Source organism: Zerene cesonia, chromosome 12 (assembly GCF_012273895.1).
Source record: "Zerene cesonia ecotype Mississippi chromosome 12, Zerene_cesonia_1.1, whole genome shotgun sequence".
NCBI lineage: Eukaryota > Metazoa > Arthropoda > Insecta > Lepidoptera > Pieridae > Zerene > Zerene cesonia.
In genome coordinates this window covers 2,149,876-2,176,118 of record NC_052113.1, presented here as the reverse complement: position 1 = coordinate 2,176,118, position 26,243 = coordinate 2,149,876, and the positions used below count along the sequence as shown (strand labels likewise).

General features: G+C 33.6%; 2 protein-coding genes across 5 annotated transcripts in view; one reads left to right on the top strand and one right to left on the bottom strand.

Moving 5' to 3' along the window:
• LOC119830636 (protein alan shepard) overlaps positions 1-17,740 on the bottom strand; it is a 141,426-nt gene extending 123,686 nt beyond the window's left edge. Inside the window, exon 1 of one of the 4 annotated variants that reach the window (XM_038353692.1) lies at positions 17,575-17,740. In XM_038353692.1, coding sequence (XP_038209620.1) covers positions 17,575-17,631 — 57 coding nt within the window. In that variant the 5' untranslated portion in view covers positions 17,632-17,740. The remainder of the gene's footprint in view (positions 1-17,574) is intronic. The other 3 variants (XM_038353688.1, XM_038353690.1, XM_038353689.1) reach the window with 3 other exon arrangements.
• LOC119830637 (ribosome biogenesis protein WDR12 homolog) overlaps positions 1-26,243 on the top strand; it is a 205,132-nt gene that overhangs the window by 127,457 nt on the left and 51,432 nt on the right. The gene's annotated exons all lie outside the window — the stretch shown is intronic.

Below are 26,243 nucleotides of genomic sequence, written 5' to 3'. Positions count from 1 at the left end.
GATTCCATGTACAGTCTTATTCTGGACCAGCTTTTAATGTGAGGAGAGCTGGTGCGTCGCCTGATAGTAAGCGAAAACCGGCCACCGCAGCTCATGACCATTTGCCTTACGACTCTGCAAATGGATTGCGAACTTTGAATTAGGAATAGGGTGATTGATGGAAGGAATAAACGATAGGACTATAAAGGATTAAGAAAGCGATATGGTCCTCCGGATCCTCGACTCTCCAAACGAAAAACATGCATGTTACTATTTCACGCCGAGTATTTCTTCTGAGTTACCGTGTTACCTTCCCGATGCAAGCTGGCCCAATGTCGAAGCGTGCTCAGCTCATTAAAGTTTACAGGAATAAACACCTATTGAAATTTGAAAATCCAAAATGTTGTTTATAAGTTAAGTTTTGAAAGAAATTTCTATCAAAGAAAGCTTTTAATTCCCAACTAATTAATACAATATACAACACAAACTAATACAAACACAATTTGCAGTAAGACTTAACCAATAGCATCGCGGCAATCGTTACGAGCGATGTCTTCGTGCATGAGATTAAATTTCCACCAACGATGTGTTTGTTTAATAGGAAACTGATATGGATGTTAATTAGTTAGCTAATAATGCCTCGCGCTATCAGCGATGCATTCGATAAAATACATTTTATATGCGATTTATTCGCGCTAGCTGCGACATTAATTAAAAACTAGCGGATGAGTTTTCAATATATTTATCAGATTAAAACTGATTAGATTAACTAAAATCACTGATAAAAGCTTTTTGGTATTAAAGATTTTATAATGCATTTGCAATCTGTTTAATTACTATCATATACATTATCTTACAACTAATTACCAAAAAGATTTATTTGTACATTAAATTGCAAGAATGTGATATACTGTTGTAAAGTCAAACTTAAACTCCAACTCGCACTCAAACTCAAACATCTATTTTTTTCATGTAAACTTCTCTAAGAAATGCTTATGAATTATGAGATTACGTAGGAATTTCAATATATAAACTTCCGACAACAATTAAGATTCTCATCGATAGAAAGTCTTTAAGAATTTACAGGAAAAATAAGCATTGTGGGTGTTGAATTAAACTTAAGTAAGGAGGAGCAGTAAAATAAATCAACCCTCTCAGGATGATGGCTTCTGACACACAATAATGAAATAAAAAATATAATAATAACATAAAAGTTATAAGATAAACAAATGAAAGTTTAAATAAACGCTCCACGTAATACTGACTCGTTTGGTCTAATAAACCGTGCAATTAAGGTTCGATTACGAACATAAGTTTTATCAAAACTAGCTTTAATTCACTGTTAAACCTGGTTCACATTCACTGAAAAAAATAAGAGGAGAATTTACAGTTTTATAGTTAGTTGAAACAAACAAGATTCACAGACCTTCCTCGTAGGAATTCAATAAAGCAGCCAGCACCAGATTTCCCATTCGTTTAAGAGAGAATTATACGATCCTGAGATAAAAGGCAGTCTACGCATATTGAATATATGTTCCGTATATGGTTAACACACGACCAAGATAATAAAAATAGAATAACAAATTCAACGATCGTATTCCCGTTGTCACACCTTTTAAATATACGCGTTGAATGTTAACATTATCGATGCTTATATCTTCTTATTATAAATCGCATTTATTATTTAACTGCTGTAGTCTTAAATCGAAAATCGTGAAGAATATGATACTACACTTAGATTAAACAAGATACGGTAATTATACGTAGTAACCACAAATTCTTCGAAATTATGAAAAGTTATATTATCTTAATATATATAAATCTCAAATGTTTGTCCTCAATGGACTCCTAAACTACTTAACCGATTATAATAAAATTCGCACACCATGTGCAGTTCGATCCAGTTTGAGAGATAGGATAGTTTATATTATTTCAATTACTATAAATAACTACCCGGGCGGAGCCGGGGCGTGCAGCTAGTAGTTATATAAAGAGATAAAATTTATGAATGTATGGGTGCGTTAATAGGGGATAATCTCAGGAACTACTGAACCGATTTTAAAAATTCTTTCACTGGTTTATACGTCATCCTTGAGTCCTTATAGGACATGGGCTGTATATGTGCAACGGGCGAAGCCGGAGCGAATTTCTAGTAGTAAAGTTAGGATACAATGAACGCAATAAATTACTTTGTATTATTATTAATTATGCATAGAAATATTAGGTATATGTATGAACGTGGAATATGTATAAAATGCATCCCTTTTATCAAACGCTAACATTAAATGGTTTTATCATGAAACGGTTTCTAATTTCAAAGTAATTTAAACACCAATTTAAACTTTAATATTACATGCAAATTCCCGTTAAACATGGCTACATATTTCGGTATTATTTATAAAAAAAAACAATAATGTTGTTTTTTTTTAATTTACAAGTTCGTAGTGGAATAACAGTTTTAGACGAGTATACTGTCGACGAAAGTGTTAATTCGAAATTTTGGATAATAAACGATTCAAAATCATAATGAGCAGCGTTAAATATAAAAAAAGATGCAAGGATAAAAAATAAAAACAAAATGGTATGCATAATACATGATCAATACTGAGCCACAGTGTTGATACGTTGTAAATACTTTGTATGCGAGATGATGGTTAGAAACACGTCACTCCAGACCACAACAACTTATCAACTGCTCATTGATTTTATTTGATGCTTGCGAGCATTTAAATTGTATTTACATAAGTAACTTTATATTGCAAGATAATACAGCAAATAATACAGCATAAGAAACAAGTACCGAAGGAAGTCTTATGGCTTAAAAGCCATATCTTCCAAACAACCAAAAATCAAAGGAAAGCAAAGAGAGTAGATGATTATAAAGGTTTTTTAGCAATAATGATAAGCAATTAGTATTGAAATTGAAATTAAATTATTATGCAAGGGATACGCTCCCTTGCATAATAATATATCGTTTTATTGAAAGAATTAAGACAGATCTCGTAAATTGTTGCAAGTTAAAAATAAAGCACTACAGAAAGGAGCGCAAAAATAACTTCAAATCAATAATCAGACAGCGAAATTGGGACCCTTAGTAATAGGATATAAGGTTCTAAATAGATTAGTGATACATAACTACCTACCTATTTAGAGCCTTTTCTTACAGAGTAGTTGATAACAGAGATACAAGAATTATTCTGAAGAGATGCAAATTCAACAACTATATCGTGAAGAAAATTAAATAGTACAATAACTTCTAGATCAGAGGAGGTTCAAGAATTCATCCAACCTGAACAACCTTTAACTGGTCAACGGCTGTCGCTATAAAGTTATGATTTCAATTGAGACGATAAACATATTTTTACCACTTTACATATTTTTACAACAAGGATCGTGACGAGGTTAATTTTATGTCAATGACATTTCCTGTGAATGAGGATTCACGATGCACACTTTCAAAAGATTTTGAGTAATTTAAATTGTCTTTAAATATAGTGTACCAATATTAAATAATTTATAGTATCATCAATGAATATTATTTTATATATACGATGAAACATTGTTGAGAGTTGAAACTGATCATTGCATTGGTAGAAAATAGTATCTTAACTTCAATTGATAATACATGACTTAATATGCTGCACACAATTTACTTAATAATATTGTAGTAGTATTACACTGTTATATATTCTATCCTAATACGAATGTGACAAAAATATGTAGATCTTAAGCGAATGTTAAAATTAACGCCTTTTTTCTAAGTATGCACAAATTTTACAATATTTAGCGAGTTGAGTTGAAGTTTGGGGTTCAATCTCCGATAGTCTACAGAAAGTAGAGGTCTTTCAGCCCTCAGAGGGCTATTCACCTACAGTGTCTCGGGAAATTTTTCTCCAGAAGGACATCTGGTATATCACTTACATCACTTATACATATGGAGTGCGTCATTTCGTATAAAGCTTGTAATAAAGAAAGAGTTTGGTGACTAATTATATTACACAAGCTGCGTCGCGCGGTTTTGCCTGCGAACTGGAGAGGAACCAGCGGGCAATACCAAGTATTTATATAGCTCATGTCTTATTCTGATGTATAAGCTATGTTTTTGCAAAGTTTGATTAAAATCCATTTAGTGGTTTTTTCGTGAAAGAGTAACAAACATCCATCCATTGATATTTACAAACTTTCAAGTTTATAATATTAAAAGGATTAATATATACATATATTTTGTGAACAATTCTTTTATACGTGTCTTAAGCACTAAAACAAACTACAAATATATAAATTGACTTGCGAATATCATAAAAGAAGCTGCATCCAGTTGGACAAATGATGATCTTCCTAATAACGATTATTACCAAAGTAGCAGACATGCCAGAAATGATTACGTTTAAACATGTCACGGATCATAAAAACGTGCTAAACAAAGGCAAGGAAAAGCCAAAAGAAGTGATCACGTCACGACTATTGCGGACACGAGTGGCAGGATCCTTGACCTGGTGGGCCAGACGGCGACGGAGCGTGTACCCGTCTGCGACGACCGCTTAGGGCAGGCCGAGACACGATATAATTATTTTATGTATACTACGATATATTAATAACTAGTTTTTGCATGTGACTTCGCACTCATTAAATTTGGAGTAAATTCCGTTTCGTATGCCGTGAAGAATTCCTGTACTATATTTTAACTTAATTACTTTATTTTAGTACATGTTTTTATACATGTCTTCAAACACTCTTTCTGTTAAAGAAAACCCCCCATCAAAATGTTTCAGTATGAAGTAATTAAAGAAAAGATCAAGGCTGAATAAGATAACATGAGTTAGGGTGCCGGTTCCACTTACTGATGACATCTCTGATAACCAATTTAACACTTTTTGACGTAAAATTTCGTTTATTCTTTGTTATATTTATAGACATTTAAACAGAACATATCACAAAGGTATGAAGTTGATCATAAGTGTGTCAAAAATAGAAATAGATAATTTCACTGTTCTTTGTTATGCAGCAAAAGTCTATGGAAGCACACTGAGATAGAAGCTTACATATTTAAAGATGACAATAACATGTTTCACTTGTCACCTATTATTTATAATTGGGTATCAAAAGTTTGAAAAAATTTAATAAAGCTTATCTGATAAAAATACCAAAACTATAATATAACATAATGTCACCTAACAAATATTTGAAATACATTAATAATACTTATTTATAAATAGTATACAAAAATATGAACGCAAACAAAAATAGATCAAATACATATAAACAGTATTTAAATTCCAAAATATAACAAGATTAAGTCATTCTAGCGCATTTCTGTTTCACAAAGACGTAATTATTTCCTTCGGAGGGTATATTTACGTAGGCACAGACGCGTGGGCGGTGGTTTAATACGAAACAGCGGTGAGAACCTTATGGCTTATGATATCTCAATAGTGAACCATTCTTTTCATCCGTCTGGCATTTTACCAAGCGACTTTTTATACAAAAATACAATGCTAAGATTGGTAGGAGCTGCAATCAAAGACGGCAGGGCAGCCTAAGAGCATTCTTTATTTTATTTTCTACTTATATAGTGCAGGATTTTAAACTTGATATTGCAGTTAAATTAAAATGTCTCAATCGATGGGAGACCGTCTTTAAATGGTATATTAATGATTCCTTTGCAATGAAAATTCCAAGTGCAATGAACTTTTAATATGTACCGTTTCATTTCCCCGTGCTATGTAGGTATTCACTTTTTAATTATCTGCGCACAAAAATGATTGCTTTTACTAGTATAAAATAAATTAAATAAACGATTTTTATTGAATCGAATTGATATTGTAATCGTATTACATTTTACTATTGCTCGTGTTATTAAAATAATTTCTTAGTTGAATTGAATAGAAATTACACGATTTCTGCGGTATATACAAAAAAACTTTGTTACAAAGGTCATAGAATCCAGCATGATAATTTTTTATGCAAAACAAGTATACAATTGTTAAGCTTTATAGCATTCAAATGTAATTGTCTAATAAAATTATAAATCGAGCAATGCCTGGTAACTAAAACACCCGTAATCCAACTTGGATGGGCGTATGATGCGGGTTCTAATCTCGTAATCTTTGAGAATCTATTCAATTCTTAAAAAAATCTCAAGTCAAGTATTGACCAAAACACAAGACCGTAATCACTTGAAATCCAAACAAAGAAGCCATATAATCACAGCATTGGAAACGAGAAAGCAATATTGATAACAAATAACATATCACAATAACACATTATCCCCAAACAATGGGTGCACGGGTGACATTTTAAATGCGGTTTCCATCGCGGTTAATTATAACGATCCACTGCCATTGCAACGCTATTTTCAGCTTGTAATTAAATGCTTAAATCAACATGCATAACCGTGCTACTGTAAATTTGAAATGTGAAAAGTCCCACAGAGAGCATGAGCACAGAGTTCTTATGTGGAGAAAATTGCGGACGTCATTTTAGAATCTAGACGATTTAAACGTTATTTTGTTTCGTGAGAATATTTGAATATATCTCAAGAATATTGATTATTAATGTTACAGTAAAGGTATCCTTCAATAACAACTATTTTATGAAATTTGAATTTATTTGGCAACAACTACAGAAAGAGGTATTTTTCAATAAGTTAATTATAACGTTAACTTTTTATTTCAGACTAGCTTTCCGCCCGCGTTTTTCCACGTGTTTTCACCGCTTAGTCACCGCTTAGACCAACACAACAAACACTTCAACTTTATTTTTAAGTAATCTATACTAAATGTCTTATATAGCTATCTAACACTCAAAGTAAGCAATGAAGAATTCAGAAGATATACCAAAGGTTCCGCTTAAGTATAACTCAACTTTTACGTTAATAAAATAGTAAAATAATCGGAAAGCAAATCAAGATACACTAGCAGAAACCACGCTCAGCCATGCAGCTGCATAACTCTAAACGACAATCAGAAGATCATGATTGCATCCACTCGAATATGAACAATGACTGGTCTAAGAAATTAATAAGAAAAGGTAAATACAATACGCTAGCCCTCCTTCAAACTAAGCCAGCTTTTCTCAGTGGATATTGGAGACTCCTTAAGCTGGAAACTTCTGTATAAAAACATTTTACTAGAACAATACCATACTTGAATATACATTTGAATGTTTGTAAGAAATACTTCTGAAAGATTGGAAGGGGAATAAAATTCGTCTGCGGTTTGATGGATTGTAAATCTCGTAGCATAAAGGATTGTGACTCATACAGGTGCAATGCCGATACCTGTCTACCTATTATGTGACTGTGTATCAACACGTATCAAAAGGAATTACGATATTTTTGTATGTCTAATGTTATCAAAAATCTAATATTAAAACTAGTTTTCCGCCAGCTGCTTCGCTCGCGCAGTCGAAAGTACAAATAAATAGGCCGTGGTTGAACACGCATAGTTCCAACTCCCGTGGGATTACCGGAACAACCTATCCTATACCCTTTCACAGTTCCATAACTATCTCCGTATTTAGTTTCATGCAAATCGGTTCAGTGGTTTAGGCGTTACACGAGACAAACTGAAAGACAGAATTACTTTCACATGTATAATATTACTCGAGAACAAGCGATTATGCATCACACACGACACTGACAAACTACGCTTCCTTTTTGGGCATCGCTTAGAACAGATGTTTATCGCCGGGCCACAGTTATAATTCCCATTCATTCCATACAGCTCGGAGATATATTAAATCCTGTTAGACCACCCTCTCGATTCGCCCACACATTGTAAAGGTTAAGGGCGACTGTAGATGCATTATCGCACAGCGATTTTCAACCGTGTCTATAACGCTGTAATATGAGATGGTATTACCGTGTCTATAACAATGTCATAGGTGCCCTCAGGCAGCTATTATAATTGCGTATGTCATAGTTCACTTTAAAATCATAATACGCGGAAAGCTGCCGGTGGCTGAACGCTGACATTATAAAATGTCAAAAGTCGCGGACAATCTCATTGTTGCGAATATGAAAGGAAAATGAAATTCTATTAGATTTCCATCTGTCCTAATTATTAAAAAGCTTCAAGCGTCTTTACTGTATCTATGCATACTCGTAAGAAACTTTAAAACTAAAGATGTCCAAGTGACAAATATTCGATCTCAAGAACCCACAGCACGGCATTCGGCCCACCATTTCTCCTACATCCGCGGAACACATAACATCAATAATTGTAAATTAATAACCCACGCGAGACACGCCATATCTGAATTGAAACATGCGAGCATTCATTCGACTCCGACGATAATTCGATATTAAAGCGCGTACGAAATAACGCACGTTTTTTACGTAAAATACGATCATTGTTTAACGACAGCGATACAAATAAATGTTTTGTCGGCTTAATGTTGTATGGGCTGTGAAAATTATTTAGCGCTATACCAACTTTAAAACTTACTTTATTAAGCCGCAACTAAATTGGGAGGAAATGTTTATTGTCTTTTGATATTGTTTTAAAAATGAAAAGTTTATGTTTTTATTGTAAGGATTTCTAAGCTCATATCTTTATGTACGTACTAGCTGCGCCCCGCGGTTTCACCCGCGTAAGTCCGTATCCCGTAGGATTATCGGGATAAAAAGTTGCCTATATGTTATTCCAGTTATCCAGCTGTGTACGTACCAAATTTCATTGCAATCGGATCAGTAGTTTTTGCGTGAAAGAGTAACAAACACACACACATATCCTTACAAAATTTCGCATTTATAATATTATAGTTTATTTATAGTTTAGTAGGAAGAAGGATAGGATATAGTAGAACTACTAACTTCCGCCTACAAAAGTAAATATGTAGTATATGTCTTTATAAAACTCAATACGGTTGCTTCTTTAATTTACAAATGCGACTGAAATAATAAGTTAGATTCCCTCCATGAATTCACTTACCATACATTTATTTAATTAGAATTAAAACAATTTTATATCAAGCCTACGTTCAAAAAATGTTACGTACGTTGTAAGTATATTACGTACCATATAATTTATGACGTTAAAACGGTTCAAAAAGAATATAATTTAAATCCACATTGTATTCATAATGCTTTACCGCTCACGGACGATGCTACCACGTCGTATTAACATAACATAATGAGAAATGAAAACAAACTCATTATGAATAACGGCAACTATTCCATACTAGCTGCGCCCCGCGGCTTCACCCGCGTAAGCCCGTATCCCGTAGGAATATCGGGATAAAAAGTTGCCTATATGTTATTCCAGTTGTCCAGCTGTCTACGTACCAAATTTCATTGTAATGGGTTAAGCAGTATTTGCGTAAAAGAGTAACAAATACACACATATCCTTACAAACGCATTATAACATCATTCGCATTTATAATATTAGTAGGATTGAGCAATTGCTAAATCAAATCGTGACGTAAATAGTTGACGCTCTAGACGCTCGTCCCGGCTCCGCCCGGATATCAAGATTCCTATTTTATCCCAAGGGAGCATTTGATCGGGATGAAAAATATCCTATCACCCAAGTCAGCTCATACCCTGTCTGTATACCAAATTTCATCAAAGTCCGTTTCATAGTTTCAACGTGATTGACGGACAAGCATCAAAACAAACAAACTTTCACATTTGTAATATTAGTGTTATTTTCGTAAAAAATAGGCATAGTTACTCAATCGATACTCATTTTTTAATGCTTAAGATTTTTCTATTAAAATCTATTACCGAGTATGCGAACATATTTGTATGGAACAAAGTAAAGACTATTCGATAGCATTATTTTCTATGGATGGATCGATGGATGGATGGTATAATTGTCTGTAATCATTTGACATAATTTGCTTATTTATCGTAGAACAGTTCTGAGCTAGTATTCCTTGAATTTACAAAAATCATACAAATAAAACCAACTTGTGTTAGCTGATCGTAAAACATTGGTAATCATCACACGTCCCTCAAAAGCATGCGTGACGTCATTATTTAGAAAATATTAGATAGATGAAATTAATAGGACTCCTTAAATATTTAGCTGCTGTTATATAATAATAAATATAAGTAAATACGTTTAGTATTCAATGTTAATAAAATCTGTTACTTCTTCAATTCAAAAAACAAACAAAACTCATTATTTGGAAAGTTTAGTTCACACTGTGGCGTAATGATTAATTATAATCTAAGAGTTTAACAATCGTACAATGACAAATATAATACGTTTCAGACGTTGGTATGTATCGTAAGATATTTAAAATAACCCAACGACACACCATGCGTCTCAAAACACAATGTAAGAGTTTCGCGATTCTCAGATCAATACATTTGCAGTGTGACGCACATGTGCTAATAATCTATCCAACACATACATGTAATCTCAAAGGGGAGACTCCGAACGAATGGATTCTTATAAGCATAATGTTCGATCGGAATAGAGAAATGATATCAGGCAGATGGAACATTTGGTGTAGATGCTTAAACGAACAGAAGCATATAAATGGGGTCTGAATCTTGGATATATAAACTTCGAAAATTTCTTATCATATACATACGTACCACTAACCATATAATAACGACCTTGGAAGCAAATACTCCGATTCTGTCATAACAGATATATAGTATGTGTCCTTAAAGTAAATCAAGTTCTAGTCCCTCCCCTCCTATCCATACTTCTATTATAATTAAATAAAGCTGAACAGTTTATTTTTATTTACTTCAACGTGATAATCTCAGGAATTACTGGATTAATCTCAAACAAATATATAACATATACAAATATGCACATTGTACCAGATCCCTGAGGGCGATATGAGTGTTTTAAAAAAAATCCATATATTTATATATATAGCTTTTCGCGATCAATTATCATTCATACAAACCATTTACACTTTCAGTCTAACAAAAACAACTTCTTGATCCACATATTTTTAATAATCGAACCCAAAGAACCTCAGTCAAACGCTCACACGCTAACCAAAACATCAAGTAAGCGGTCATTATCACTCGATGCCAGTATGAAATTATCCTACTCAAATATATCAGTAAACAAGGCGATCTCCTCTTGGTGCCTCGCGGTCAACACCCGATTGGATTTTAATAACGCTATTTATAGATAATTTCAATAGGCACCTTTATAATTATATATAGTACATGGTACCTACGCGATTGCAATTTTCATTGCATTCGATATGTGTGATTGACTTCGTTCTTTCGTATTTATTGTTAGGGCTTTTTGTTTATAGCGAAATTAACTGTAATAAATTAGCATAGTACAAACTTTCATCTCCCATTTTATCCCCTTTGGGGGTAGAATTTATTGTTATTTTTATTATTTTTTGGGTGGGCCGTGCGTTGATAATTCAGACACCTTTATGTTTTATATTTTAAGATAATGGAACTTTAAGTTCATTTGTTCCACATATAGCTTTTTTTTTCCTTTAAAGTAGCAGTTTAGTAGTAAATAAGACTGGCCCCACACATTTAATTTAAAATTTTCGGAGAAGGTTATAGCCCCTAAAAACTCTCCCCTGACTATGCCCATGAGTATTTGTTTCTTAACCATCATAGAATATAAGTTTATTATCACTTTTAGAGCGTCATGGGCAATGAGCGACGTACGTAATTATAGTATTAAATAGTTATTTAGTCAATACGACAGTGAATTCTGAACAAGGAGAACAATCTATTTATATTTTCCCATTAGAAAGATACTAGTGTACCAAGCATTTTCACCTATAAAATACACAATTAGTGTTTATGTCGTCGACGTCCCTGGGAGCGCATTGCCGCTCCAAATTCTAAAATGGGACCAAATGACAACAATTTTCTATCAAACACAAAAATCAACACAGCCAAATACACTACATTCGAATTGAGAACCTCCTTCATAAATGGGACGCTCGCGAAAATTTAACACAACTGAAGCACTTTCACTAACAGAAAATCTTGAAATTTAGGATCGTACGTTAATAATTTACCTACGCTATGGTAAAAAATATAAATATTAATACACATTTGACGTCAGAAACAATTAATGCTCTTAGGCAAGTAGTCTCAGTAGATGAAGGACACTTATTTCTACACGTGGAGTTAGAATTTTGCTTAAAATTTCGTTTATTACACTTTATAAAATGTGATGAGTGTCGAGTTTGACGGGATTTTCTTTGGCAGATAGCTGTTATTTTGAGAAGAACTTAGGCAACTATTTTGCAATATTTCCGTAGAAAGAAACTTTGGGATTCAGAGTTAGTTTGCGCAGGTGAAACTGCGGGACGCAGCTAGTTTACAATATGACTAAAAGTTTCGATAATCAGAATTCAGCCCAAAACTAGAAGAATAAAATATCGATATAATCCTTTATAGTGATCTGAACGGCTGTCTAAAATATATCATGACAACATGGCGTTAAATAGAGAGAGTACCATATTTACAAACTTGTTAACCATAATTTCCACCATAATGAGCTCTTTACTCACTTTATTTTATAGTGTTAACGTACTTAGGGAGCAATAGAACGCAAACACCATCTACGCAACCTGCTATACCAAATAGTTAATAATACGTGAGTCGATTTCTAATACGAAATTTTCTCAAGCATATCTCGAAAGCACGTTGAGATGTGGAGTTGTACCGTTAATAGGTGCGCCGGCATTCGCACGTGGATCAGGCCAAAGACCTTATGGCCACACAAATATTATGCTAAACAAGACGAGACGTCGAATTTTAAATTGGCACAGTTTAGTAATTACGGCCAAATTGTATTTGATAAGCTAACAAATCAGCTTTAACTGCGTCTGCGTTTAATCTAGCTTTTACTCCTTATATTGTCCTCTTTCAATGTTTACGTTCGCTTCGCTTCGCGCGACATCATTAGCATGTGTAGACTATAACATTATAAATGGTTGATAAGCATTTTGAATTGTTGATTATTTAAATTTCATTTTTTCTTGTTTGTAATTTAAAAGAAACATAACCTTTAATATATTTACAATATTTATTATATAAAGCAAAGATATGCAAGCAGTACCAGTCGTTTTAATTAGGACGTTGTTATGTAAGCCTTGTAACGCTAAAAAAGATGGTACGGTCTACCTACTTTTTATGGTTCCGTTACGATAATTGACTCTATTTAACTTTATACCTTAAGCTGATGATGTCGAGGCGGCTTGTATAAAGAATATGTTTGTTAATTACTTCATACTTTTAATGGTTTTATACATTCATTCGATTAATTTCATTTTTATTAATTACGTGGTTATTATTTATGAAGGCTAACATCAAAATTCACCTATTATTTACTCCCAAAGAACCTTAAAAAAATACTGAACTTCTTATTAATAAATGCCAACACATTATCACGTTTACCAAACAGCTCAAAATATCAAGTCAATTTCATTCGCCTTAAAACTTACAAAGGCAAAAACGTGCACACGTTAAAAATAATACAAAAACCATTAATTTCTTAACTTCACTCTATTCAACGTTGACTACTTATGAAGTTTTAGGCCGACAAGTGTACAAGGCAACGACACTCGAGCCATGCTAAGCTTTAATTGAGGCGAGAACAGCCCAAACTTGGCTGGCAGTGCTCATTAAGAACAACAAACAAGAGACTAAGTAGCAGACGACCTGGGAAGTAATCTCCTTTCGAAATACTTTGACTCCTTAAATATGCTATTGAATCTGTGATCGCTTTTTAAATGAAGATCGATTTGTAGGAGCGGAAATGATAAATGTATATGGGCTTTTCGTTTTGTTTGCACGTTTTGCAGTGATTTATATTTTATGTTATTTGAAATGAAACGAAACGTAATAGAAATGCGACGAATAAAACAATTAGACTTTAACATATTTATATTAAGATGATGTGACAGTATTTCGTTTGCGAACTATGTGTGAATAAGATTGGATATTTCAAAATTCAATTCTTAGATATGCTACATTTAGCAAGTTTGAACGCCTATAAAGTCTCTGTCACTTGTCAGTGTTATTCTTATTATGGTGCGAAATTCTGTCCTACAATTTATACCAATATTATATAAATTAAAGTCAAATGCAGTTGATAAAAAAAAATTGCTGAAGATTTATAGGTTTATGATATTTTGTAAGATCTGTTAGCTACGACATGTGTATTCGGTTTAAAAGGTGACATCGGTGTCTCTTTAATCGCAAAAAGGAGTGAAGCGTAATTTGTAAATTATTTAACACAGATGTGCGTTTCACTGAACCTTCGGTGTTATAGAAACCTTTGGCTCAAATGCTAACATTATTATAGTTCACGCAAAGTCGCGGGCAAAAGCTACTGTAAAACTATAACTCAAATATCTGTCAATTCTCAAATACACCACTATAACGAACAGCTAGTGGGTGGAGAAGAAAAAAAATATTTCTTAATGGTCTCTGAAAGCGTGTGGGCGAATATAACCGCTATGAAAGATCCCATTCAATCCATAGTGAATTTATAAGTAAAGGTAGGGTTGATTTATGTTTCGCCCTCCCTAAGGGCTTGGATTGAAAACGCTTTCCGATACACGCAAATACGTTTGATCGTGAATTGACTGTTAATTTTATAATACGTTTCATAATTTCTTAAAGGTTCAATTATTTGTCATTTAATACAATTAATTAAAATAAGAAAATACATGAATAAGTTACTCTAATTGAGATCGATATACAGAACAATTTTAAACTGAAAAAGCAAAATTAAAACATCAAGTCAAGAGCGAGTCTGCAAAAAAAATTGGTCTACCATCCAATTTACGATCGTACCAACCGTAGCTTAACCTCGTTTTTTATTATTCGTAGTGATTACAGAAATACATCGTCTCTAAAAAATTTACATGTCTAACTATCACGGTACATGAGATAGATACAGTCTGATGACAGACGGGCGGACGAACAGACAGACGGACAGCGAAATCTTAGTAATAGCGTCCCGTGCTACCCTTCGGGTATCGAACCATGCAAAATGATTAAACTAAATTAATTTTTATTTAAGGCAATAGATTTTGTATATTTCAACAAGGACATCGACATTTGTTTAAAATTTCAAATTTCAATGGCTTAAAAAATGCTACTTATTCGTATTCTAATAATTAATCTACATAGGACTTCACAATTTCTCTAGACAGCTTATTAAGGCTCTACGGAGTGCAGTACAATCAAATGTAAGATAAAATTAGAAACACAGCCATACACGACAGACGTGCTTTAAAATAAATCGTAATGTTATCTTAGACTAATATTTCCTGATAATATGTATAAAATTAATTATGTAATTCATTGGCACTAATAGAATAAAACTCATTATTTTATCTGTGCTAATAGTCAACTGCCGCCGTCACGTCATCGAAGTACTTGTTTTTGGACATGCCAGTTCTCTTTGGGTGTTTTCGTCACCATTTGGAGCAATAGCATCAGAATAATATGCAGATAAATTGAAAAATCTATCTGTTCCGCCCTTACGGTCTCGAAGCGTCGACTTATTGATTAAAGACAAGCCCGTTACCCCTATGTCACCATTTATCTATAAATCCTATAGCAATGTCGAACTCAATAAAAAACTTGTATAGACTAGTAGACTCCCGCTGCGAACGCATTAATAAAAATACATAAAGACCATAAACATTCCAGCTAAACTTTGCTCAAAAGTGTAATTCGAAGTACATGATTGTTATTGCAAAGGAAGCTAGAATTCATTCCGAATTAAAATATATTAAAACATCGTAACGTGGGTGCCGATCAACAGGTTTCTGAAAATGATCCGTGATATTTGAGACCGTATCCCGAAACTGCGGCGCTTTAGCAAATTAAATTAAGAGTTATATTTCTTATATTATGTCTACCAGTTAATTCTACTGTTTGTGTGGTTTCCCGCCCACTCTCGTGTTGTCTCGAGTATGTTCTAATTGTTTGACGTAATCTGCCTACTTGTTTGCTAAATTTTGTTTATATTAAACTAATGACATTATCTATTTTCAATAGCTTGTGCTCCTGAAATCTACATATTCTTATATCATAGCATAATAATAAATTCATAATTAATTAAGTACTGATTCTGTCAATAAATAAAACGTATTTCCATTTTCTGTATAAATAACTGAAACATTATGATCTCTGCATTATTTATTACAGAAAACATTTTTTTATGTCATAGTTGGCAATGCAGCTGGTGGGTCGCCTGATGGTAAGCGCTACCTACCACCGCCCATGAACATTTGGAGAGGCGTAAGGTCAATTGCAGATCTTTCACCTCTTCAAATGGTTTGCCGACTTTAATTGGGAAGGGATTAGGAAAGGATTGATGAAAGGAATAAAGGAAAGGAATGGGAAGGGTAAGGATATGGGCCTCCGGCTCCCCCACTACCGTACGAAACACAGTCGCATGCCACTATTTCACGCCGGTTTTCTGTGGGAGTGTGGTACTTCCCCGGTGCGAGCTGGCCCAATTCGTGCCGAAGCGTGCTCGACTCCCACAATAAAATATATAATAATATTAATGCTCCCAAAATAATGCTATACCAAACTAATATACATAATTTGCTATTTATCAATAGTTCGATTAATAAGTATAAAACGATCAATAATGTAGTTGCGATTTTAATAAAATAATTTGTTAAGGTTGAGCATGTTGCTATCCACAATACAGTATAAATACCGCGCTTACTCTATGATACGCAGATGAGAGATTCATAATATCATCAACAAGATATATAATTAGCAGCCATAATGAACTTCCACCAACATAATCGAGTACCACAATACAACATGTAAACAGAACCTGAAAACGTCAACAACAAAACCCTTGGTTAATAAAAGCAACTTAAACAATGTCATCTGTTCTCCAAACCGCGAAAGCCTTGATGGTCGTAAAGAGACATTCCGTGAGTGTTAGCGCCTGTTATACATTTATACGATATGTACTGTCGCTCATACGAGTATAATATTGCTCATTGTTCTGTGAAATCTTGCTGTATATCTCATTTGTTGAAATTAATTTTGCTTAGTGTGTTTCCAGGCCGACAAATATTCAAGCGTGAAAGATACGCTATAAAACAACGTAGACTATTTAAAGAGTCAAAGTATCTTTTATAAATCACGTCTTTTTGTTAAACTTTTTTAAAATTTTCAATTTTAAAAATTCTAGGAAGAGTCGGAATAGTCGGATGGACCTATGACCTTTTTAGTTTGCGGAGGCGTCATTTCCAACCTTTATACAAATGCTCATCTGAACACCTACGCTACACCCCCGACCTTGTTAAATGAGCAAGAAATACTACCCGTAGCGTATTAATCATGCAAAGTAATAATCAAAATATAATTAGGTATGTAGTACAATCTGTAGTACTACGTACAACGTGCCGGCTCAAGTGTTTATTTACATTTACACGAACCCATTTAATTATGAACATAGTATATATACGCGCCTGCCGCCAACTCCAAATGAAGTTATTAACACTAAACTTCGCTAGAGACATTCAAGTGACATCTAAAGTTGCATAGTTCGAGAGGTCGTAGTTAACGTCGCTACGACGGCGTAGGCGAAAACATATGTTTGAAACCACGCGGGTCGATCGATATCGGTAGGCGGGCATGCACTTACCGTGGTCATCTTGAAGTTTAACTTTCGCTGCAACGCAGTCTCGAGGTGAAGCGCCATTATTGTACCTTACACGTAACCTACGAACGATACCGCCAAGGGTCTATAGCATAGCTTAAAAACCGGCGTGTAGTAAAAAAAACCGCGAGTGCGATAGAAATCAGCGTGGATGAACGCGTGTTCACACGGCCATGTTAGCCGCCTGTCAAACGCTTCCGACTTCCACCGCGCAGCGCTGCAGTCGCTTGCTACGGCTGCGCATACATAGCCGCTCGGACTCAGAGTGTGCATGGAGGCATGCTAGCAATTTTCCACCAATTGATTTATGAGTAAACTTTTAATTCGGGTGAAGTTACACGTGATGTCTTTGCGCTTTTCCTTACAAAATAGCAAATACCTTTCTTGTAAAGTACTTTTTATTTAATTAAATGAGATAAAAAAAAAACTAATTTTTTTTCTACAAACTATTATTACGAAATTTAATAAATGATCATATAAAATATTACGACATTGACACTAATAATATTAACCTGAAGAAGCTTGTTTGTTAGTTTGTTTGATGCGCTTGTAATATTTTATGCATCATCTCGCAGAGTTCATTTAAATAGTATTTTGCCCAATTTTATTAAGCAACCCTTTACATTTACGTATTTAAATAACATGTGTCTTTGCATGCTATGCAAGTTGCTTGTTTTCAAAGCTACCAAGATACAAATACAAAAAGCTATATTCACTTTGAATAACAACTGTAAGATAAACTCCTCTTTCAAATCTCGTTCAAATTCGCCACTTATAAGCATGCCCTGAATAAACACAGACAAAATTCAGTTTGTAATCTGTACATTTCAGAACGGAGTTACAATTTTTGCAGCGACACCATTTCCTTATGTACTCAGTCTCGACTACAAATAGCGAATGCTTCAGCCGGTTATATTATGTTCAACGTCGGATGTCGTCGCTGTTTCAAATTTAAAAGAGTAGTCCGTGAGCATTTTAAAGCGATAGTCTTTTATGTATATCCTTTCTATATAGCGTGTCTGTCCATTTGCTGTGGAATCATTATTTTTTGTTATTTTTTATTCAATGTATTGGGATATAAGGCTTAATTTAGACATTTGTGGTTTGTTCACGAGGGGTTTTTTTTTAATAAATATAGTGATTCAAAGGGAAGGTTTATAAACTATTACGAATTTAAAACGTGCGAAGCGGCGGAGAAAATGTAGTAAATTTGAAATGTTTTTTTAATTGTAAGGCCCGTTTCCTTTTCCTCACCCTTCCCAATTCATTGCTCCTTTCTCGTCGTCAATCGTTTCCTTATCCCTTGAACCTTAAAAGCGGACAGCTCCTCTGCTAACGATATAAAAAAAAATTGTAATCAGCCATGTCAACCTTATCATTCATTACCAAATTACAAATTCGAATCTGTTATAGCTTATAACATAATGATTTTTGTGTCTGATGATGGTTAGGAGGCTAGAGAGTGCTATAAACTACTTATAAACATTTAATTCCCATGGATTCTCCTTTACTACGGGGGTGAAATCGCAAGCGGCTAGCTAGTTCTCTTATAAAAATAGCACTTATACTACAGAATAATATATTTCGAGTTGGAACCGTTAGATTAAAGTGGTTTAAGCATATCTCTTGAAATCCTCTTAGCCCAAAAAGCTTTAAATTTTTACACATTTTCATGCTAAAAAATATACATATATCATTTGATTTTCTAAAAAACTTCAAAAAAGCAGAATGTTTACCCCATAAGTTTTTGACTGCCTTAACTAATTTTTATGAATTGTTTCTTATTTTAAAGCTGGTGCCTCCCGTGTTGTTTCATTTAAATTTGTTTTAGTTAATAATTACTTACTAATTGAAGGCAGTTTAGTTTTTTGTTAAAAATAATTATTTATTAAATGAATAAATTTAAAGATATATCATAATTCTGCTCTGAACCCTGAGTGCTATCTATAACTACGGGCGAAGTCGACGACGACGTCGGCGAAGAAGAAGGACGAACCGCTAATAATGTAATTAACCACTACTGCCATAAGCAACGTGTTGTGTCCTAAGATGCTGACATTACAAGCCATCATACCTATATATTTACTGATATATGTTGACCATAGCTATCTTTACGTTAACTCGCTTATAAAAATCATTAAAAAATTTCCACCGGCCTCAAAGACAATAACGCTCCCCTCACGTTATCTTGATTAGAACCGCGATGCACAAGTGCTTTCCAAACGCCATGAAAAGAACAATACATACACTCACGAGCCCTTCATTCTTAAACAACAAATCTTCCCCAGCGGCTGTAGTTTGCTCATTTGGAAGAAAAGAAAGAGCCCTCGTCACAGTCGAAGCCTTGGTCCTTTGTTATCACCGCGTTTGTTCTTAGTGGCCATTTCACTAATTGCGACCAACTCCTTTTGTGTCCCCGTAAATTAAACGTAAATTTCCGGATCCGTTTTTAAATTAAGGGCGTTTTAACCTATATTTTATTTAAAGCCTATTCGAGACCGCGGGGAGTTGGTCCGGCAAGCGTTCGTGATGCAGACCCGAGCTTCTAATTCTAGCTTAACGTTCTATTGGATAATATTTCAGTGGAGTATAGAACCTGAACTATATATGTAGAAATCTTAAGAAAAATCTTAACGAAATATCATAATAACTGATAGTTTTTAACACACCTATTTTACAATAAGTATTTAATAGTAAACAGTATTAGTAAAAAAGAACAGATAGAATCGACAAAAAGTTCAAAATCACACCACAATCACGATCTAAAAATCACTATCTCATCCAAACATACACATAAATCCAGCATAACACACTTAAACGTTATACATATTTCACAAATGTTGTTGATTCTCACGAATGTATCTGAATTATGCATATCGATCTTGACTTGTTTACAAACTCCTTGAAATACCTGACGCCTCCCCTCGCTGCATTAAGGGCTTTCGAGTGCCGAATTTGTTGCATATTTTTTATATCAAAGAGGATTAACGCTGGCGAACGTTTTCGTTTAGAATATCCTGAAAACTTCATCATATTACCAATATATGCATGACTTGCCTAGGTTGGTAGTTAGTGCACTAGATTTACCAAATGTTTTTGAAAAAATCTCGACCCGGTGAGTAAATAGTGAATTTTAAATTCCAATAATATGACTTTGCTAATTAATGCTAAACGTATTTTCTATAATGCATCTACTATGCCACTTCTATGGTAGAAATTGGTAGAAATAGACATAATAATAATGCTACTGCAACTTATTGTATTCGTATAAACATGTTGCGACTCAACAGTATTAACGTCTGATATTTATTTCTTTCTCATGATAAGTTTTAGTTCCAATTATGTTTATTCGTATTGCTCTAATAGATGAAAAGTAATTCATTAAAATGTACTTATATCGATCACTTAGAAACGCAACACATTCATTCGTAGAACGTCCATTTGTAAGATTTCTTACTTCACATTTAATTTCTATAAATTGCATTCGAATTATCCAAATAACTACACGTCTGTTATCTTTATGCTACAATTTATTCTACAACAATCCGTACCAACTAATTACTTATTATAATGAGTTTGTTATCAATTATAGTAAATCAACGCTAAAGATCTGCAAAATATAACCGCAAAACGACATTACTTGCGAAACTAAAATACGCCGTAAAAACACTCCTTATTTTGTAAGCAATGTTTAAAATTTTACATCGCAAAGTTTTAAATATGAAAAGCACCGCCAGGAACTAACTTCTATAACTTTTAACTGATGAAATATTATGCAACTGCACCTACCTCAATTAAATTATAATTTGCAAGTTTGTGTTGTCGCAGACATGTCTTATTCACAACTTCAAAAGGGGTATTTGTTATATACGTTTAAAGTATAATGAGATAATGAGATTGTTTATTAAAAAAACTTACGTAAAATGCTTATCGATTTTCTGATAGCTTTTCTTTTGCTCTTCTTTGAATAAATATGTTTGAGTTTAGATTTAAATACCCTTCATAATGAATCCTAGGTAGAGAAGTCAATATAGTATATAATACTAGTTGACTATGTTATTTATAAAAGTGTAGTGGTTTTTGTAGCAATATATAACAAGGCTTATTCTCCGTGATGCAACGCAACATAATGCATTCATTAGCTTTATATATAACTACACAATTCTTGAGGTTGGTTGAACATGTTAATCTTAGATAATATTAGTCCTGAAAAATATGTTTCCGTTTCATAGTTAATCAAAAGGTTACAGGCTACATTATTATAAGGTACTGCGATTAATAAAGTGGATTATCAATGAAAAGTCGATCTTATCCCACTCAAATAGAGTCGTAAGCACAACTAATCATATCATGAAGACGTCATCACTCCACACTTAGCCCGAAAATAAGACATAGCACACAGAAACGCGAAAGTTTAAACCGAATATCAGACATTTCATTAACTAATTAGCCGCAAGTAATGGATCAGCATAGTTGAGGGCCATTAAACGGTTTAGATTCGTTCCAATGAGCACTTTGTTACCTGAAACCGAGCTATTATTGCTTTAAATCAATTATCCTTTTACGGGCTTTTCGCCGATTCGTCTACATATTGGTTTGCTTCATTTCTATTTCAATACAATGAGATTTCATATATCGGAGGAAGTTACCATTTATACTAGTATAATAACATGAAGCGTGTTTGTTTGTACGCGCTAATCTCAGGAACTACTAGATGGAGTTTAAAAATTATAGTGAGATAGTCGCAATATCATTTGTGATTCTTCAACCATCTATTTTCACGACAAAAATCGATACATACTTCACTATAAGGTTTATTTTTGATACTATTTTTATCTAGCTCAATGCATGTTTCGATGGATCCTAGATACTTAGACAACCCTTTCCTAGCAACCCTTTTAATATTGAACGACTACAGCTCTAGTGTATTATTATAAAAGCATTCCTATCGCGGACTTGCACAGTATAATTATTTAGTAGTTTTAGCTATGATGAGAATTTAAAATCAATGTATATTTGAAAGAGTTTTTATGTAACAATATTAAATCGGGATTTTCGTTATGTCATGCAAGTTACTGAAAATTTAATATTCATAGCCTTCAGATTTAAAAAATTAAAAGACTGGATGTAACGAAGAACTACTGCAAATTTAAGCATACATTATATGAATGCTCACACAGTATATTATATTTTAATAAAAATATGTAAATAGTATTACATTATATATTCCACTTATAAATAGTATTGAAATACAGTGTGTTTTAACCAGCCCATAGACTATAAATACCATCTTAATCTAGATACATTACATACATTAGCTGTTGTATGCTAAAATACATTTAACAACCATTCAAATACTAATACCATACTAATACCAAATGATATTTATCCACGAATTCCCCTCAATAATAACGCCACCAACATTAAACATACATCGTTAAAACTTTTAACTACATACCGCAAGTGCAAAAACTATATAGTAAACACCATTGTCAAAAAGAAAAACGATCAAACGAACATTTTACAAGCTGTGAATATAAACGCATGTGATGTGGAGTTGGAACCCCCGGGGCGCCTTCGCAGAAATATTTGAGAATATCTCTAAAAACTTTTAAGCAGGCTCCGCTATGAACTTGATAAATACATTTAACTAAATACTTGTAGTCCGTGGTCTGTGCTGTACTTACCGACACGTATTGCATATCGTTTGTTTTGAAGTTTTAATGGTGTTGATATTATTGGAGAAAAATTCAAAGAAAAATCGAAGAGTGAAGAAGAGTTTTTTTGGATAAAAATAAACATGCCTCATAATAAACTTGCAGCAGAAAAGATAAGCGATTTTGAGAAGAGGATATGAAAATTATAAGCGAGAGTCTTGTGAAAATTTTGATTTCACGAGTATCCTACCAATATTATAAATGCGAAAGTTTGTAAGGCTGTGTGTGTGTTTGTTGCTCTTTCACGCAAAAAACTAACTGAACCGATTGCAATGAAATTTGGTACGTAGACAGCTGGACAACTGGAATAACATATAGGCAACTTTTTATCCCGATATTCCTACGGGACACGGACTTACGCGGGTGAAACCGCGGGGCGCAATAGTAATCGTATAAATTTGTTTAGAGAGATGAAAGACCATAAAATGTTGTAATAACAAGATAATTCATAAATAATAATAAAATTCACATATTTGTACCAAATTAAATACTTTAAATATAATACCAAATTTAACACTTCTCTTCACATGATGTCTTATTTTATTTGATCATTAAATAGCTTCTACTTTCTAGATTTTAATGTTTTAAACAGTAAAAAAACGCGGCCTATAACAGCGTTCTGTGTAAAATAAAAGAAAATAGATTATTTTCTAAAATAAGTGTTGGGAAAATAAAACCTTTCTGGAAACCTAACCGGTCTGGAAGAATATAAAAGATTGATTAATTATCTATCCACTTGGCTATAAGGAAAATCGATCAGAGGAATAAATCAAACATGTCTGCCCGTAACTAGAGGGGTCATGAAACTTCAGATGAATATTCGATGTTTAGTAAAATATTCTATGTACATATAATAATAGAAAATTAACATATTAAATTACACATTCCATTTGTAAAGTTTAAGTTTATGAAGTACAAAAAACATCGTAAAATGCGATGCCTAGTGAACCTATCTAAAACTGTTATCAACATCTTAAACATTTTAAATATATTATCTATGTATAGCTGTGTTCATAACAAGCTCCATGAAAATTTACAACAATGATTAAGAATGTTATAAAAGAAAAGATTAGAAACGCCATATCGAATTTAAATGGAACACAGCAGTTTTAAACAAAACGTAAGTGCATGGAGTTGTCGAGCGGCTTTAGCGGAAGCGGACGCGTCGACAGCCACCGCTGTGGATCCACGTTTTCATTCATCCCTCACTTACGCCCTTTCGCCACCGAACACCCCGCTACGCAGAAACTCTACACTAGAAAACCGACCTCCTACCACTAGCGCCCTCCCTTTCCCCCACGTACAACTAATGCCCAATAGAGAGAAACAAGCAAACAAAATCAATACTGTCTGGAACCCGCCCACATCGGCAACTGCGCTTCACTGTAAATTTGATAAAATAAAACTGGGTAAAAAACATTTAATACGCAATTGAAATCAACGCGGCGTCATGTACTACATCAATAAGTCAGCTGGTGTAGTAAGTACGCGGGGGGCGACCGCATGTTTCCCACGTGGCCCGCACGTTACGCTGTTTACCTGTGCCACGGTCAGGTGAAACCTACTCACTCCTTGCTCTTACTACGAACGGGTGATTGACCCTTCAATCAAACGCTCCTAATTTTAAGGCTCCTTTCCAACTTTGCATAATCTTGTCTCCATATGATACCCATATTCAGTGAACGTAATCGACAAGCCTCCGGCTATGGTTTGCATTTTTATCAAGGAGCGACGGCAGCATTTTATTTTGCGTGCCATAAATATGGAAGTAAAACGAACATACCGTAGGCACTATGCATACGTATGAAACTATGCATAGTAAACAGAAACTTCGCCGGCAAAAATAAACCACGTTAAGGACGGAGTACCTTTGAAAGAGGAGTAATCAAAGATGCTGAAAGAATTTTTAACAAAGTTACCATCGGTAAAAGTATGCGCATCGAAATTTATTAAAAACTAGCAACTCCTCGCGTCTTTACACATGAGTTTCTTAGAGAAGTCTCGTAATGAAATCTTCCTCATCCTTGAGCCCAAGCGATGAAAGTGAACCTTTGATTTTCTATATATTTACCTCATAAATGTCTTTTGCCTAATATTTCAACCTCTACATATATTTTTGTAATATAATAGTTAAAACCTAATAATTATCTATTTCCGTCTTCTTTTGTTATTATATGATATAAGTTATTATTATATTATAAGTTTGTACCAAATCATATAAAAATTTAAACAGACAGAAGTTTTAATTTTACTGTAATATATCGTTTGACGAACAACACGCTCTACTTATTTAATTTTTAATTACAACAGCATTGCGAAAATAGCATCTTTTTAACGTTCAAATTTTCTACAGACTTGTAATATTTAAGTACATTTTCTAAGATGGCTATGCAAGCACGCCACGCTTCATTTTCACGAAGTATGTCGTGTGTGTATGGAATACAAAATCATCCCCTTAAAGCTATCTAGCACGTGATAACGCTATGTCGATTTATTATGCTCCATTATACATTAATTTCGATAGCATCACATGAATAATGATTATGGCCAAAGTGACAGTTCTTGAGGTCAATGTAATTTTCTTTCCCGCTTTTTTTTTTAATGGATTACGCTTCCGCCTTTTGTTTAGAAAAAAAAACGTAACTTAATTGGATAACGGTTTAATGAGATAATGAAATTGCAAAATATAAATATTAAGCATTGCTTTCAATTTATAAATAAAAAACTAAATAAAAATTCAATCATTTATTCATAGATTAATAGATGGATACCAAGATAATCGCAGAGATAGTTTAAATATTCAGAGCAGTGCTGGCAAGACGTGAATGAATTCGCAAATTCTTATTACGAGCAATACCACACGCATTGCAGTGCATTTATGGCGATTTATTTAATTTAAGTATTTTTTTATTGTTATCAATACCTACAAAAATGATA